General features: G+C 38.0%; 1 protein-coding gene across 1 annotated transcript in view; it reads right to left on the reverse strand.

Moving 5' to 3' along the window:
* Nucleotides 1-2,747: 2,747 nt before the first annotated feature.
* The window catches only part of EMSY (EMSY, BRCA2 interacting transcriptional repressor), a 106,660-nt gene continuing 94,594 nt past the window's right edge, over nucleotides 2,748-14,813 (reverse strand). Inside the window, exons 20-22 of the mRNA XM_012803220.2 lie at nucleotides 11,077-11,640; nucleotides 9,629-10,129; nucleotides 2,748-4,799 (exon numbers count right to left, since the gene is read on the reverse strand). Of these exons, the coding sequence (XP_012658674.1) occupies nucleotides 4,605-4,799; nucleotides 9,629-10,129; nucleotides 11,077-11,640 (1,260 nt within the window). The 3' untranslated portion in view covers nucleotides 2,748-4,604. The remainder of the gene's footprint in view (nucleotides 4,800-9,628; nucleotides 10,130-11,076; nucleotides 11,641-14,813) is intronic.

Below are 14,813 nucleotides of genomic sequence, written 5' to 3' on the forward strand. Positions count from 1 at the left end.
CAGATAATGTAGTACTATAACTCAGTCTATCCTCTACTGTTTTATGCCTTTTAAAGCTTGTCAAAGTTCACAATGCTTGTTGGGATTCAAACCCAGGCTTGCATGATTAAAAAAAAAAAAGGCAGTGTATGTTTCAGTGTGTTTTCATGCACTGTATGTGCATGGAAGAAGGAAGGCAGAGTGAACCTGCTCACAAGTACAAATCTGATCCTACTGGGTTTCAGTTCTTCTTTTTCAGTATATAGGTCATCAAGTCTTACTTAAAAAGCTTATAAACCTACAAGCACAGGCAGTAGGCTGTTGTCAATATCCTTTCTGGGAAGGTATTACTTACATGGTGCTTTTTTCACTCCACTTCCTCTTCTATGGGATTTGTGACACATAATTGAACTTAAAAAAAAAAAAAGCCTAAAATTGGCACCTCTGTGAAGGAGAAAACACAGTAACTCATGGCTCAGCATGACCTATTAGCATTTTAATCTGTGAGTTTGGGTACATCATTTAACTTCTCTGAGCTCTCAGTTTTCTATTTATAACTCTTGGACTCAAAAATACTGAGCATCTCTGCCCCTGGTATTTTTACACGCACTATTTCATCCAGGCTTCACAATAATCCCATGGGGTTTGAAATACTTTATGTAACAAGGATTTTCTGGGTTTTTTTTTTTTTTTTTTTTTTGAGACAGAGCCTCAAGTTGTCCCCCTGGGTAGAGTGCCGTAGCATCACAGCTCACAGCAGCCTCCAACTTCTGGGCTCAAGTGAGTCTACTGCCTCAGCCTCCCAAGTAGCTGGGACCACAGGCGCCCACCACAATGCCCGGCTATTTTTTGGTTGCAGCTATCATTGTTGTTTGGCAGGCTGGGCTGGATTTGAACCCGCCACCTTAAGTGTATGTGGCTGGCACCTTAGCCACATGAACCACAGGCGCCGAGCCTTTATGTAACAAGAAAACTAACTTGGAGAGAGAATGTGACTTACCCAAGTTCACATGATCAATAAACAAAGGAGCCTGGGACTCAAATCCAGACCACCTAACTACTATCTCCTATGTAATGTGTCTCCTACCCCAGCCAACCTAATCTAAGAACCTTACAAAGAAATGTAATTAAAAGCAGGTTTTCAACTACAGAACTATACAGTTTTAGTAATGTTTGGCAATTTGTTACATTAGAGAGGAAGAACTAGAATCTAATCTAATCTCTTAAGGGTGGTGAATTAATTAGAGGAGAACAGATTACTTTTCTCCTAAGAGTAGTAACATTTCCTCTATTTCAAAAGTTCTCAATTTAAAATAAGAAAAAATTAAATAATTGAAAGATGGGCAAAGAGTCTGGACATTTTTCTAAACATATACAAATGGCCAAGATTCTAATCATAAGCCATCAGGAAAATGTAAATTAGAACCACAATGAGGTACTTACTACTTTACACTTCATACACTAGGGTAACTATAACCAAAAAGACAAATAATAACAAGTGTGGGCAAACCTCACATGTTAATGGAAATGTAATACGGGCATTTGCTGTGGAAAAGTCTGGCAGTTCCTCAAAAGCTTTAACAGTTACTGTAAGAACCCAGCAATTCCAGTCCTTGGTATATACCCATGAGAACTGGAAACGTATGTTCATAGCAGCACTAGTCATAATAGCCAAAAAAGAGAACCAACACAAATGTCTATCCATTGATGAATGGATAAAGAAAATGTGATATCTCCATGCAATAGAATGGGCATGAAAAAGAATATAGTCCTGACACATGCTACAACATGGGTAAACTTTGAAAATATTATGCTAAGTGAAAGTAGTCACAAAAGACCGTATATTCCACAATCATTTATATGAAATGTCTAAAATAGGCAAATCCATACAGACAGAAAGATTAGTGGTTACCTAGGGCTGGCGTGGTATTGGTGGCAGTTTCAGGATTACAGGGTTTCTTTTGGGATCAATAAAAATGTTCTAAAATTGATTGTGGTAATGGGTTGCCCAACTCTATGAATATACTAAAAACCACTGACTAGTATATTTTAAATGGGTGAATTGAATGGCATGTGGGTATATTAATAACACTTCAACTCTTGGCTCAAGTGATTCTCTTGCCTTAGCCTCCCAAGTAGCTGGGACTACAGGTGCCTACCACAATGCCCGGCTATTTTTTGGTTGCAGTTGTCATTATTGTTTAGCAGGCCTAGGCTGGGCTGAAACCCACCAGATTCGGTGTATGTGGCCAGTGCCCTACTCACTGAGCTACGGGCACCGAACCTAAAATTACTTTTAATTTATGGACTTAAACACAAAATCCTAATAGATACAATGCTGAGACTTTTAGTAAAGAAATGTCTGGAGATCCATTTATGGCATCACCACCTACCCACTGAGGAGACCTAAGAATCATTGTTATATTCTCATTCCTTCATTTCTCATATCCATTTCATTAGTAGAAAGCCCTATTCACAGACTCCAGAAAGGTAGGATTCTTTTTTTTTGTTCACTATGGTATCCCTGGTACTTGGAATGAATGGTATCTGTCATAGAGAAGATGCTTATTGAATATTTGTTGAATAAATAAATTTGTTATATTTGGAATTAGCACATTTAAAAGAAAAAATTTGATCTCTCATTTGATAATGTGTTAATATACATATATATTTTTTCAAAACTTGGACTATGGCAGTTTTGCCATTCCAGTTGTGGAAAATATTAAAGCTAAATCTCAAAAGGACACAGGTAAGCTATGCTACCAAAATATGTAGAACATAACTTTATTCAAGCTTGCTCTTATTACCTAAACCATGAATATTTAAAAGATACTTTATTTTATAAAAACTTACATCTGTAAGTAATGGATTGACCATAACAGAGGGATTAACCTGAATACATGGATAGGCTTTAGAGGCCCATGAACCCCTAAAATTGTATGCAAAGCCTAATGTGCAGTTAACACGTGGCATGTGTATCTTTTTGGTGACAGTTGATACTTTAATCAGATTTCCAAAGAAATCCATGACCCAAGAGAAGTTAAAAAATTACTTAACTAGAAACAGAGTCACAAAGTTTTTTAAACACGAATTTGTACAATAAAATAATATCCCAACAGCTCCATCTATGGGTAAGTCATTATTACCTGGTAGAAATATTGACAGCCACCAGAGATCAGTGCTTCTTATGAATATTCGTGTTTAAATCTTCAGTGTCACTCCAGTGGGAATTATTAACTATAATATCACAGCTTTTGTACCCAGATATAGATGCAAAAATTAGGAAACTGTTGATGAATTCTACTTACAGTACTTCAGCACCAAAAAATTGGGCAGTTATGCTGATATATGTATGTACAATTCAACATTTGTCAGTCTTAAAATGCTTATTTATAGTGAAATCTATATAAAACCGTTAAAAACTTTCCTATTTACATTTTTTAAAAACAAAAGGTATAGTTTCATTTACCACAACTTGTCAAAACTGACTCTTGTCCTCCCACTCCCTTACCCCTCAACTCTACTTGTGACAGACAGCAATCACAAGACCAAAACATACTGGTCAAACAAACTGCATCCTAAAAAGGCAGAATACTTAAAAATGTTACATTGAGGACTGCAAATTAACTTTTTATACATTTCAAAGGGGCTTAAACAAATGTCATAAAAGTTATTTTCAAAGTCTTAGTTCAACATAAATGTGCAATTTCAATGTTAAGAAAGCATCACATAAATGAATAATTTGTCCTTAACATAACTGAACAATTCCTTTGGGCCAGAAAATGTTTCTTTTCCTCTGCTTCATAATGAAACATTTTCTAATAAGTTTTCCTAAAGGAGGAGGGGAAGGGAGGGAAGAGTGGGTGACAGAGGTGGAAAGGGCTGGAAATTCTGGTTTACAAGAAATTTGTCAGAAGAAATATGATCTGCTCTGAAATGTTTACACTTAAATAAATAGAAGGCAAGTGTGCTGCCTAAAGCACAAAGGAACAACACCACAATAAATTAGCATACAACTGATGAGAATGTACAAACCACCTAAAAAGCACTTTCCACTGGTTAGGGATCCGATCTCCCCCATCCAACAAGGATTCTTTAATGCCAGTATGTTTCAAGATATTTATAAACTAATTATGAACTGAGCAAATGTAAAATGTTAACCAATTCAACACTTCCAGGGATTTGCAAAAACATAAAAAATAAACTTTTTCCAACACATCATTTCAAAATACAAACTATTCACATTCTCCTTCAAGATACTATTTTGCTCAGTAGAAACCAGTTGAGAAACATTCACAGGAAAAGTCTCTTTCTACTGTAAGACAAAACTTTTCCATCGGCCATGGTCCAACAGAGAACTCAGGTCTTAAGTCATTGTAGATGTGCATCTTTTTTTTTTTTTTTTGCCTTTTTCCTTTTTTATTAAAAAAAAAGTACATTCCCCTGTGAGTTTTATCTTGTTTTAAAACGCTGCTCCTGCAGCAATATCTTGTTGAAACACAGCTGTTTTCGGGTCCACAGCCTAAGTATGGGCAAAGTGCTCTTTTTAGACATCAAAATACAAGAGTTTCCCTGGACACTTGGTAACCAAGCAGGTTTTAAAGTGCACTACTGTGTCCAAAACACTAGGACCGTTCAGCAGAACTCTGAGAGGGGCTTGGCTCAGTTCCATCCTCTGTGCTACTGTCTATGTCCTGCTCCATTGCCGTCTCATCGTCATCCAGCTGCTGACTGGTGAAGTTGTTTAGCTCAAGAAGTCCACTGGGCTCTACTACCACATTGGAGCTGGAGTGACAAGGAATAGCATACTGGGGAATGGCCTGAAAGAGAAAACACAGGAGAATCTTTATGGTAAGAAAAGGTAAAAAAGAAGAATTTCCCCAACAACACTAAGAAAACTGACATTTATTGGACAACTACTACATGCCAGGCACTGATGCTAGGTGGTTTCTTGTACATAATATTATTTTACTAAATCCCCATAAGAAAATCGTCATTCCCATTTCTGGATGAGGAAAGTGAGAAGGTAGGTGACTTAATTAAAGTTACAAGTTGATCAAGGTTAATACCAGGATTCAAATCCAACGCTTGTACAACTAAAAGAGATCTTTCTACTTCTTTATGGAGCCTCTTCCAGCAAAGGAAGCTGAAGTCTACTGCCTAATTCAAAAGACAAACTTTAAAGGATACTTACATTTGCTTATCAGGCAAATTTAAAAGTAAATATAGTCAAATTCTGTTCTTTATTTACGAGATGATTAATTTGCTAATACCACAATATATTTTAACCCTTTTTGGTGGTTCAAAGGAGAAGTTATTCAATGGAAAACTATGTCTTTTTCAGAATATACCCTTCCAAGGTTTTTGGATTCTGATTTTATAGGGCTCTGCTCCTTTTATGGAGCTGTTTTACAACTCTGTTAAGTTGTAGATAATTGGTAGATTTGCAAAATAATTCTTGTCTAAAGACATGTAAATAAATTCTGTCTAGTGGAGATTCAACTGACTTCTCTCCCACACTGTGGAAGAAGCCAGTTTTGCCTGTGTTTGCACATTCATTTCAGTATTTTTGATCTTAAAATGTTTTTTCTTCTTTGGATAGCCCTGTGAACTGGTCGTAACATCTTACTGGTTTCCTCATTAATAATGACAAATTTAAAAAATGAGTTAAATTTAAAAAAAAGGGGGGGGGGAGTTATTTGTTGAGGTCACACAGTAACAATCTTTACTGAAAGTAAGAGTAAGGAAACCATTCAGGTACAAAAGAGGTCAAACCTTGCCTTTAAAACAATAAATACCAGTAGAAAAACATTTGCTGTGGAGTTCTAAGTAAATATCCTAGGCATATTGCCTTGTCAGATGCTTTTTCCTCACTTTTATTAGTCACCTTTTTATTTTTTATTGTTTATTTATATTTATATATTTTAGAATATATTTTTATATTGTCACCTCAGCTAGCTAGAGTGCAGTAGTGTCATCATAGCTCACTGTAACCTCAACTCCTTGACTTAAGTGATCCTCCTGCCTCAGCTCCCAAGCAACTGGGATTACATGCCCACCATCACACCTAGCTATTTTCTATTTTTGGTAGACATAGGGGTCTCACTTTTGCTCAGGCTGGTCTTGAACTAACTTAAAGTGATCTTCCCACCTCAGCCTTTCAAAGTGCTAGGATTACCTGCATGAGCTATTGGGCCCAGCCTCTTGACATTATTTTTAAAAGGTTTATCAGTATATGTCACATCTCTGCTTAAAATTCTATAATTGTCTCCCATATATAATCAAACTCCTTACCACAACTCCATAGTAAACTCACTTTTACTGCAGGGCTTTTGCACTAGCCCTTCCTCTCTTCCTGAATACTCTTCCTCTTAATCTTTGCATGGCTGGCTCTATCCTGTTATATGCAATTTAGCTCAAATGCTCACAGAAGCCTTCCTTCCATGACCACTAAACTACAAGTAGTGGGCTGGTCCTACCTTCTACATCTTATATTATGTATGTTACATTTTCTTTATTGTGTTTATCATGTATTTGTTCAATTATTACTTACTCTTAAGATATAAGCTCTATGAGAGCAGAGCATAAACCTTGACTATTTTATTCATTGCTAGATGCCCAGAGCTTTGAACTGGGCCTGGCATACAGTAGATGCTCAATAAACATTTGACAGATGAATAATACACATTTTGGGATACATTTTTAACGTTAAAAACCTCAGAAAAATGTTGAATACTAGTACTGTACAAATATACCTGGCCAAAATAGCTTTTTACAGGGGGGAAAAAATTTAACACCATCAAGAAAATAATGCAAGATGCCCAGGCATTAATTCCAGGGTAGTGAAGTTTCGTTTGTTTCTCCCTCTCTTCCACATTGCTAATCATTGTGAAAAACTACTAGACAGGGTCAGGAGGACGGGATTTTAGTTCAGTTCTGTCCCTGACTTGCTGAGGGCTTCTTTGAGTCTTAGATTAACCTTGTATAAAATAAAACAAGTGGAAGATAACATTCTAAGATCCTTGCAGTTCTAAAAGTCTATGACTTCCATGTAGACTCTGTCAGGATAGAAAATGTATCCATCTTGTTTACTTCTCTATCCTTACCACTTAACACAGTGGTTAATTAATATTATCTGGAGTGAGAGAATGAATAAATGGACCAATGAAAGAAAATATAAATTGTTTAAAAATAATAAAACGCTTTCCATTCTAAGAATTTAACATCAAATATAAAATTTTTATATAGCATTCTTCAAAGAATCAAAGCACTTCACAGACCCAGAAAATCAATACTTCAGATCAAAGCTACACATAGCTAATAAGATCTGAAATATTCTAACACTCTATTACTGCTATAATAGTATAACAACAGCATCTATCTTTATTGAGTATTGCTCTACATCAAACACTTGATCAGATGTTTTACATACATTTTCTCACTTAATCCTCAAAACAACCCTGTGAGGTAGGAGTTACTGTTTCTACTTCATAGGTGTAGAGGTTGTTGACTCAGTTACCCAAAGCCACACTGTCGTTACATAATGAGTACAAGTGGAAATCAAATCTAGGGAATCTCAGGCTCCAAAAGCTTGGTTCTTAATTATTCTGCTGCCCTTACCTCTGACACAGCAATCTAGCACATGAGACATGCTAAAATTTGGCTGAGAATTCTATAGGGAACCTATGCATTAGCTATCACTGTTAATACATGAAACAAATTACATTTTCATCCCTGTTAATAAAGTGTAGAAAAATAATTTCCAAATAAGCACTCTAAAATTATTTTCAAATTAGTGAGCACAGCAATCTAAATCCCCAGTAGCTACAGTAAATTTTACTAATAGCAGTATTAGTTACCACGGGCTGGACAATCACTATGAACCAGGTACTGTGCTAGGTGCTTAATTTTGTCTAAATCCTTATAGTAATCCTGTAAAACAGGCATTACTTATTCCCATTTTATCAATGAGAAACCTAAGGTAGACTGAGGTTAAGTGTCCTTGCCCAAAGTAATTAATTTTGTGTAATCCTTTCATAAATCTTATAAAGTAGGCATTACTTATTCCCATTTTACTGATGAGAAATCTAAGGCAGGGTGAGGTTAAGAAGTCTTGCCCAAAGTCATAGAAAGAATGGCAAAGATAGAGAACCATTCCTTTTCTACCATACCCTACCTCTTCAGGAGAAAATGTTAAAAATCTCAAGTCCTTGGTGGTGCCTGTGTCTCAGTGAGTAGGGTGCCAGCCCCATATATCGAGGGTGGGGGGTTCAAACCCGGCCCTTGCCAAACTGCAGGGAAAAAATAGCTGGGCATTGTGGCGGGCACCTGTGATCCCAGCTACTTGGGAGGCTGAGGCAAGAGAATCGCCTAAACCCAAGAGCTGGAGGTTGCTGTGAGCTGTGACACCATAGCACTCTACTGAGGGCGACAAAGTGAGACTCTGTCTCTAAAAACAAAACAAAAAAATTGCAAGTCCTTTTGTCAAAGATTATTTAATTCATTAACATTTGTTTTTATAAAAGGAAAAAAATTATTGAATAATTTAATGGCCATTTCTACTTGCCTTTGAACATTTTCCCCATATGCATTTTTTATCTTAACTGGCTTAATATTGGTCAATTTGCATTCTCTCATAGTATGACATCATGGCAAAGAGAAAGTTTACCACAGAAACTACCGAGTCATGCAATAGTGGATCTATGATAAGTCCACTACTCTTCCACATTTCAATAAATCCAAATGCTCAATTAACTAAAATGAGCTGCTCTGACATCTTCTAAGCTATTCAACAGCTTAGGAAAAATAACAAATGCCAAGAAAATAATCTGATACTTTGCAAGGAGAGAGAGAAATAAAACACAACCTCTCAGATATAATCTGGAGTCAGTAATTCTTCAGTCTTGATCTATTATGCATGATGAGAGATGACTTTTAGAATGAAGGGAACATGAGGCATAGGAAGATCTACTGTCAATGAATATTTCCATTATGTTAACTAGCTTATACTTACCTAGGCAGGCAGTAACCATAACAAGATTTTTTAAATAACAATGATTGAAATAAAAAGCAAAGTTTATGATTAATACCAAGTTAGATATAAAATTAAAATATTTAGAAACACCCTCTTAGAATGTGTTTCTCCAGGCATTCCAATTAATTGAGGTTTGACTGTCCTCAGAACCATAAATTTGGATCAAGAATAAGAACTGTTTTCCTAAGGAAAGGAGCCCTAAAATTAACTTGAATTAAAAGTATAATCCAGTTACATTCCAGGATTTTTTGAGCAAAGATTGAAGAATCTAAAATTTGAACCCAGGAAATTGCTATTTTCTGGGTTAGCTCGCTGAGTTAACACATTGGCAAGTATGGCTTGTATCTTACAAAATCAAGCCGTCACATGGACTCAGGGCCCTTTATTGCCTTTATGGTGTGCTATGTGATAATATCCATCAATTTTCTAGGATTCTCTCCCAGAAAACAAATATAAATTTGTATATTTATAATAGATATTATAAATTATTCAAAGACTATCTCAAAGATAATCTCTATGTCTTCTCAGCTTGACTTTGCCAGTGAATTCCCAAAGTACCCCAAGCCCACTACTCCCAAGATACCCAAGATTTCTCATTTTCCTTATGATTCTTACCTGGATGATAATTTCTGCAGGGCTCTCTTCAGCTTTCTTTTGGCCTACGTTCTGTATACGCATGAATTGGCCTGTCGCAGGCACTCCTGGTGCATCGATTTTCCTTGTTGTTAGGGGAGGGCCAACAGCAGATGGACTTGAACAGGACTCTCTACATTTCTGTTGCTGGGGAGTGGAATTCACTATCCCTGCCACCACCATGTGGGTGGAGGGTAATGATCCTGTTTCACCAGTGAGCATACTAGTGGCAAGAGCTTTCTTTGGGGTTTCCACTACCACATGCTCTACATTTGTATCAATCTGTGCTTCCATCAAAGACATTTTCAAAATGTCTGACACTGCTGTCTTCTCAGAGGCCTGAATGGGAGATATGCTTGTAACTGGTGATGTCAGCTTAGGAACAGAACTGCCACCAGTTATCTTTGTAACTGTGGGAGGCTGGCGCCCCTCAAAAGTTATCTTTGTAACAGAGGATCCTTGGGTTATAATTGGCTGCTCCACCTGAAAATAAATTGGGGTTGTGTGTGTTATAGCTACATCTCTTTGAGAAAACCTAATCAAAACACCCCAAACAATATGGCAAAAGAAACATTTGTGTGGTATACTAGGAAGACATTTTTGAAGCTTGGTGCTTTAAAAAGAGAGCTGAATAGGAAGGATCTGGTTACTTTTATGGTGCCCAGAGAAAGAAGAGGGGTTTATAAAACTTTTTTCAGCCAGCCAAGGTTTATAGCAGTAAAGGAAAAGTCACAGCAGCCTAGTTATCCTTTGGGATTTATATCCCTAAACAGTACTCCTTTGACCCGGCTCAAATTATTTCATAGAATCTTCAGCTTTTTAAAATAAAAAAAAAGTAAAAATTTTTCCAATCTTTTGCTTCAAAATACATTTATACAAACATATTGTATATATACATATATGTATTTATAATATACACATACACACATGTATATCACTCCAGAACCACTGACTTTCACTAATTTTTTCTATTAATCACAGATAATTCCTCTACAGTCTAAAAGATAAATTTATTAACTTGACAGTGAGACATAAACTACAAAGGAAGATGTTCAATGATGTTCCTTAAAAGACTGCAGTTTACTTAGCATTATTGCTACAGAAATAGTTTATAGGCATGAAAATAAATATTTTATAACTAAAAAATAAAATTAATTTAGAAATATTGCTTCTATGCACTGTTGGTCAATGCTGAAGTGATTTCATTAAAAACTGCCTGGAAAATCAAGTTCTGAGTTTTCCTACACATTAACGAGTGCATTTCTTTCCTAACGTCAACCTTCTGCTGGGGCAAAGTAATACCAGCATAATGAGGCTTTGGGTTTCCTCTTGCCAGGAGAAAGCACTGCTACCATGACAGGGTTGTGATGTTCTCATTGTTTTCCGTGAATAGAGAAGTTTAACTTTGCATGCTATCAGTATTCCGTTACCTGGCTTGCCGGCTGTTTCTCTGCTGAGGCTGCGAGCGGTATTTGGCCCTGGGGGGTTTGGGGCTGCACGTAGATTTTGGGCTGGTTCGGAGCCTGCTGCAGTTTAGGAAGCTGCTGCGTGGTTTTCACCGCAAGTACCTGGACCACAGTTTGAGGGGGCTGAGCCATTAAGGTCGGAAGCTGCCTGTCTTTGGCCACCATAGGATGCTGTGTGTGCTGTACATCTGGCTTGGGCTGTGCTTGTTCTTGCTGGAGAGGGGTGAGTTTTTGATGCCTGATGGAAAGCTGGGGCATCTGTGGGAGTTTGTGTTGGAGCTGGTCTGCCTGCAGGTGGATGGTCTGCTTCTGCTTAGTCTGGAAGCACTGCAGGGTTTTTACTTGCAGCTGAGTCTGTTCCAGCGGGGGCTGGCTAAGTTTTTGCGGTTTAGCTGACTGTGACTGAGTCAGGGCAGATCGGTAAAAGAGACCGGTCTGAGGGTCTAAAGTCTCCATCTCTTCAACCTCGCCCTCTTCAGTTCCAAGTTCCTCGCTATGCTTGGTAAAAGCAGTGTGACTGCTTAATGCCTAGGTAAAAAAGGCACAAAATCAGAATGAAATAAAAAAAACACCTACATTGCTACATTTTCCTCAAACTGGAAAAAGAGTTATTTATGAGATTCATCCAAAAATTTTCAGAAGAGCCTTAAAAGACAAAAAAACCTCAATAGGGCTTTAGATCAAAACTCTTATAATTTCAACTCTGAGATATTAAGTGCTTCAAAAACTGGTATACTCACCACGATAAGAAAAGTCCTAGAGGAACCAGAACTTAGAAAAGGGAGAAATAAGGTAGGCACAGTCCAACACAGAAAAAGAAGAGAAAAGCTTTCTGGCTCAGAAGACAGCTCTTTAGCCTGTTCATAAGACATCAACTTGTCTAAGGAAAGAATGCAGCAACCAAAGAGTGAGGCATCCAGAGAAAAGCCAACATTCAGAGAAGCCCAATGTGGCCATGTGCGTATCCAGTGCTGTCTGAAACATCAGGATGCTGAGAGATGTGTTTATCCCAGTCCCCACAGAGGACCTCCCTGCAGAGGGTGGAGATGGTTCTTCAGGCTTCACCAAGGTCTGTGTGAATCACTTCTCCACTAGCCCTTCTCACCCCTTTGTTCAGATTCCAGGCCCACTAGGCAACAGCTTCCCAGAGACCTGGCTCCCAGGGGGAAAGAGACTTGGGAAGGGACAAAAGCTCTCCTGTCAGTGGAAAAGAAGACTAGCTGGTGTCAGATAGATTGGGAGAAGAAATCACCTTGAGTGACACGGTTAGGACTGGCCAGTCTGACCTCTCTAGGTATCTGGACAAATGTCAATGTCAGCATCTGCCAGGTGAGGGCCAGCATTCAGGCTGAGACTTGCTACCCAGTAAAACTTCTCACCAGTTGGCTTCCCTGGGCGCCACAAGATTTGCATATACCCGTTCTTCCCACGGCCCTGTCATATGGTATGTTTTCACTCTAAACTTTAAAACTTTGGGATTTCATTTTTTTTTTTTTTTTTGAGACAGAGCCTCAAGCTCTCCCCCTGGGTAAAGTGCAGTGGCATCACAGCTCCAACTCCTGGGCTCAAGCGAGTCTCCTGCCTCAGCCTCCCAAGTAGCTGGGACCACAGGAGCCCACCACAACGCCCGGCAATTTTTTGGTTGCAGCTGTCATTGTTGTTTGGCAGGCCTGGGCTGGATTTGAACCTGCTATGTTAGGTGTATGTGGCTGGCACCTTAGCCACCTGAGCCACAGGTGCCAAGCCAGGATTTCATTTTAACTCTTTTCTATATTATCATGACCTTACACATATAGTTTTTTGCTTTTTTTTTTTTTTGAGACAAGAGTCTCACTATGTCACCCTTGATAGAGTGCCATGGCATCACAGCTCACAAACTCCTGGGCTTAAGCGATTCTCTTGCCTCAGCCTCCAAATAGCTGGGACTATAAGCATCCACCACAATGCCCAGCTATTTTTTTTGTTGCTGTTGCCATTATTGTTTTAGTAGGCCCAGGCTGGGTTTGAACCTGCCTGCCTCAGTGTGTGTGACCGGTGTCCTAACCACTGAGCGACAGGTGCCGATCCTACATACAGGTTTTTAATTCAGTATTTCTTTGTTGCCTTTTAGATAGTTTACTTACAATTAGGTATTGCTCCTTTCTGAGTGATGGTGATTTATGTGACTACTAAAGCTACTATGTTAGATATCGTATCTATGATATAACTATATAAGAAAGGCAGTTAACTTCTGGCTCTGTCACCTGGGACAAGTTACTAAACTTCTGTGAGCATGAGTTTCCTCACTTGTAAAACAGGAATAATATATCCAACTTGCAAGATCATACTGAGAATCAAACAAATTAATATACTTAAAGCTCAAAGTATAGTATCTGACACAAAATAAACCTATCAAAGTTTTTTTCTTTTCTCTATTACCTTTAATACCAGATGTTCCTATTTTACATTATATTTATATTCTCAACTTCCTATCATATCTCTTCCTCTAAATTGACCACATATAATTAATCAAATATTTACCTATTTCTGTTCCTATGAGGAAAAGCAAAAACCAAAACAAAACAAACCCCGCAGCAAACAGCTTAAAAAGCCAAATGCTATTTCATTTGAAAATCTTGGGCGGCACCTGTGGCTCAAAGGAGTAGGGCGCCAGCCCCATATGCCGGAGGTGGCGGGTTCAAACCCAGCCCCGGCCAAAAAAAAAAAAAAAAAAAAAAAGAAAATCTTATACACAGGGAGGGGGGAGGGGGGAATGGGTGGAGGAAGGGGGATTCGAGGGTTCACTTCTGCGGTTTATCTTACAAGGGTACAAGTGAATCTTTCTATGAGTAGAATATGAATGTTTTAACACAATAACTAAGAAAATGATATGAAGGCTATGTTAACCAGTTTGATGGAAGTGTTTCAGATTGTGTGTGAAAACACCACTGTACGCCAGAAGTGCATTAATGTACACAGTTACCATTCAATTAAAATAAATAAGTAAATAAATACATAAAAAAAAAGAAAAAAGAAAATCTTATACACAACGAAACACATAGAAATAGTGACCAATTCTGATGTCATTAGAGTCATCTAGATAGCCCTACCCTTTTTGAAATGGTAAGCATTTGCAGAAGATTCAAAAATACTATTTTCTGGTATTAAAATCCTTAATTCAAGCTGGGCACAGTGGCTCACGCCTGTAATCCTAGCACTTTGGGAGGCTGAGGTGGTTGGATTGCCTGAGCTCAGGAGTTGAAGACCAGTCTGAGCAAGATTGAGACCTTGTCTCTAAAAATAGCTGGTGTTCATTAACTAAGATAGATTCTCACTGGATTAAGGACTTAAACTTAAAACATGAAACCATAAAAATACTTGAAGAAAGTGCAGGGAAAACACTTGAAGAAATTGGCCTGGGCGAATTTTTTATGAGACGGACCTCACGGGCAATAGAAGCAACATCAAAAATACACTATTGGGACCTGATCAAACTAAAGAGCTTCTGCACAGCCAAAAGCACAGTAAGTAGGGCATGCAGACAGCCCTCAGAGTGGGAGAAAATATTTGCAGGTTATGTCTCTGACAAAGGTTTAATAACCAGAATCCATTGAGAACTCAAACTTATTAACATAACAAAAACCAAAAAAAAACCCAAGTGATCCCATTGCAAGGTGGGCAAAGGACTTGAAAAGAAATTTCACCAAAGAAGATAGGCGTGC

Source organism: Otolemur garnettii, unplaced genomic scaffold (genome assembly GCF_000181295.1).
Source record: "Otolemur garnettii isolate 467f Iridium unplaced genomic scaffold, OtoGar3 scaffold00001, whole genome shotgun sequence".
Lineage (NCBI taxonomy): Eukaryota > Metazoa > Chordata > Mammalia > Primates > Galagidae > Otolemur > Otolemur garnettii.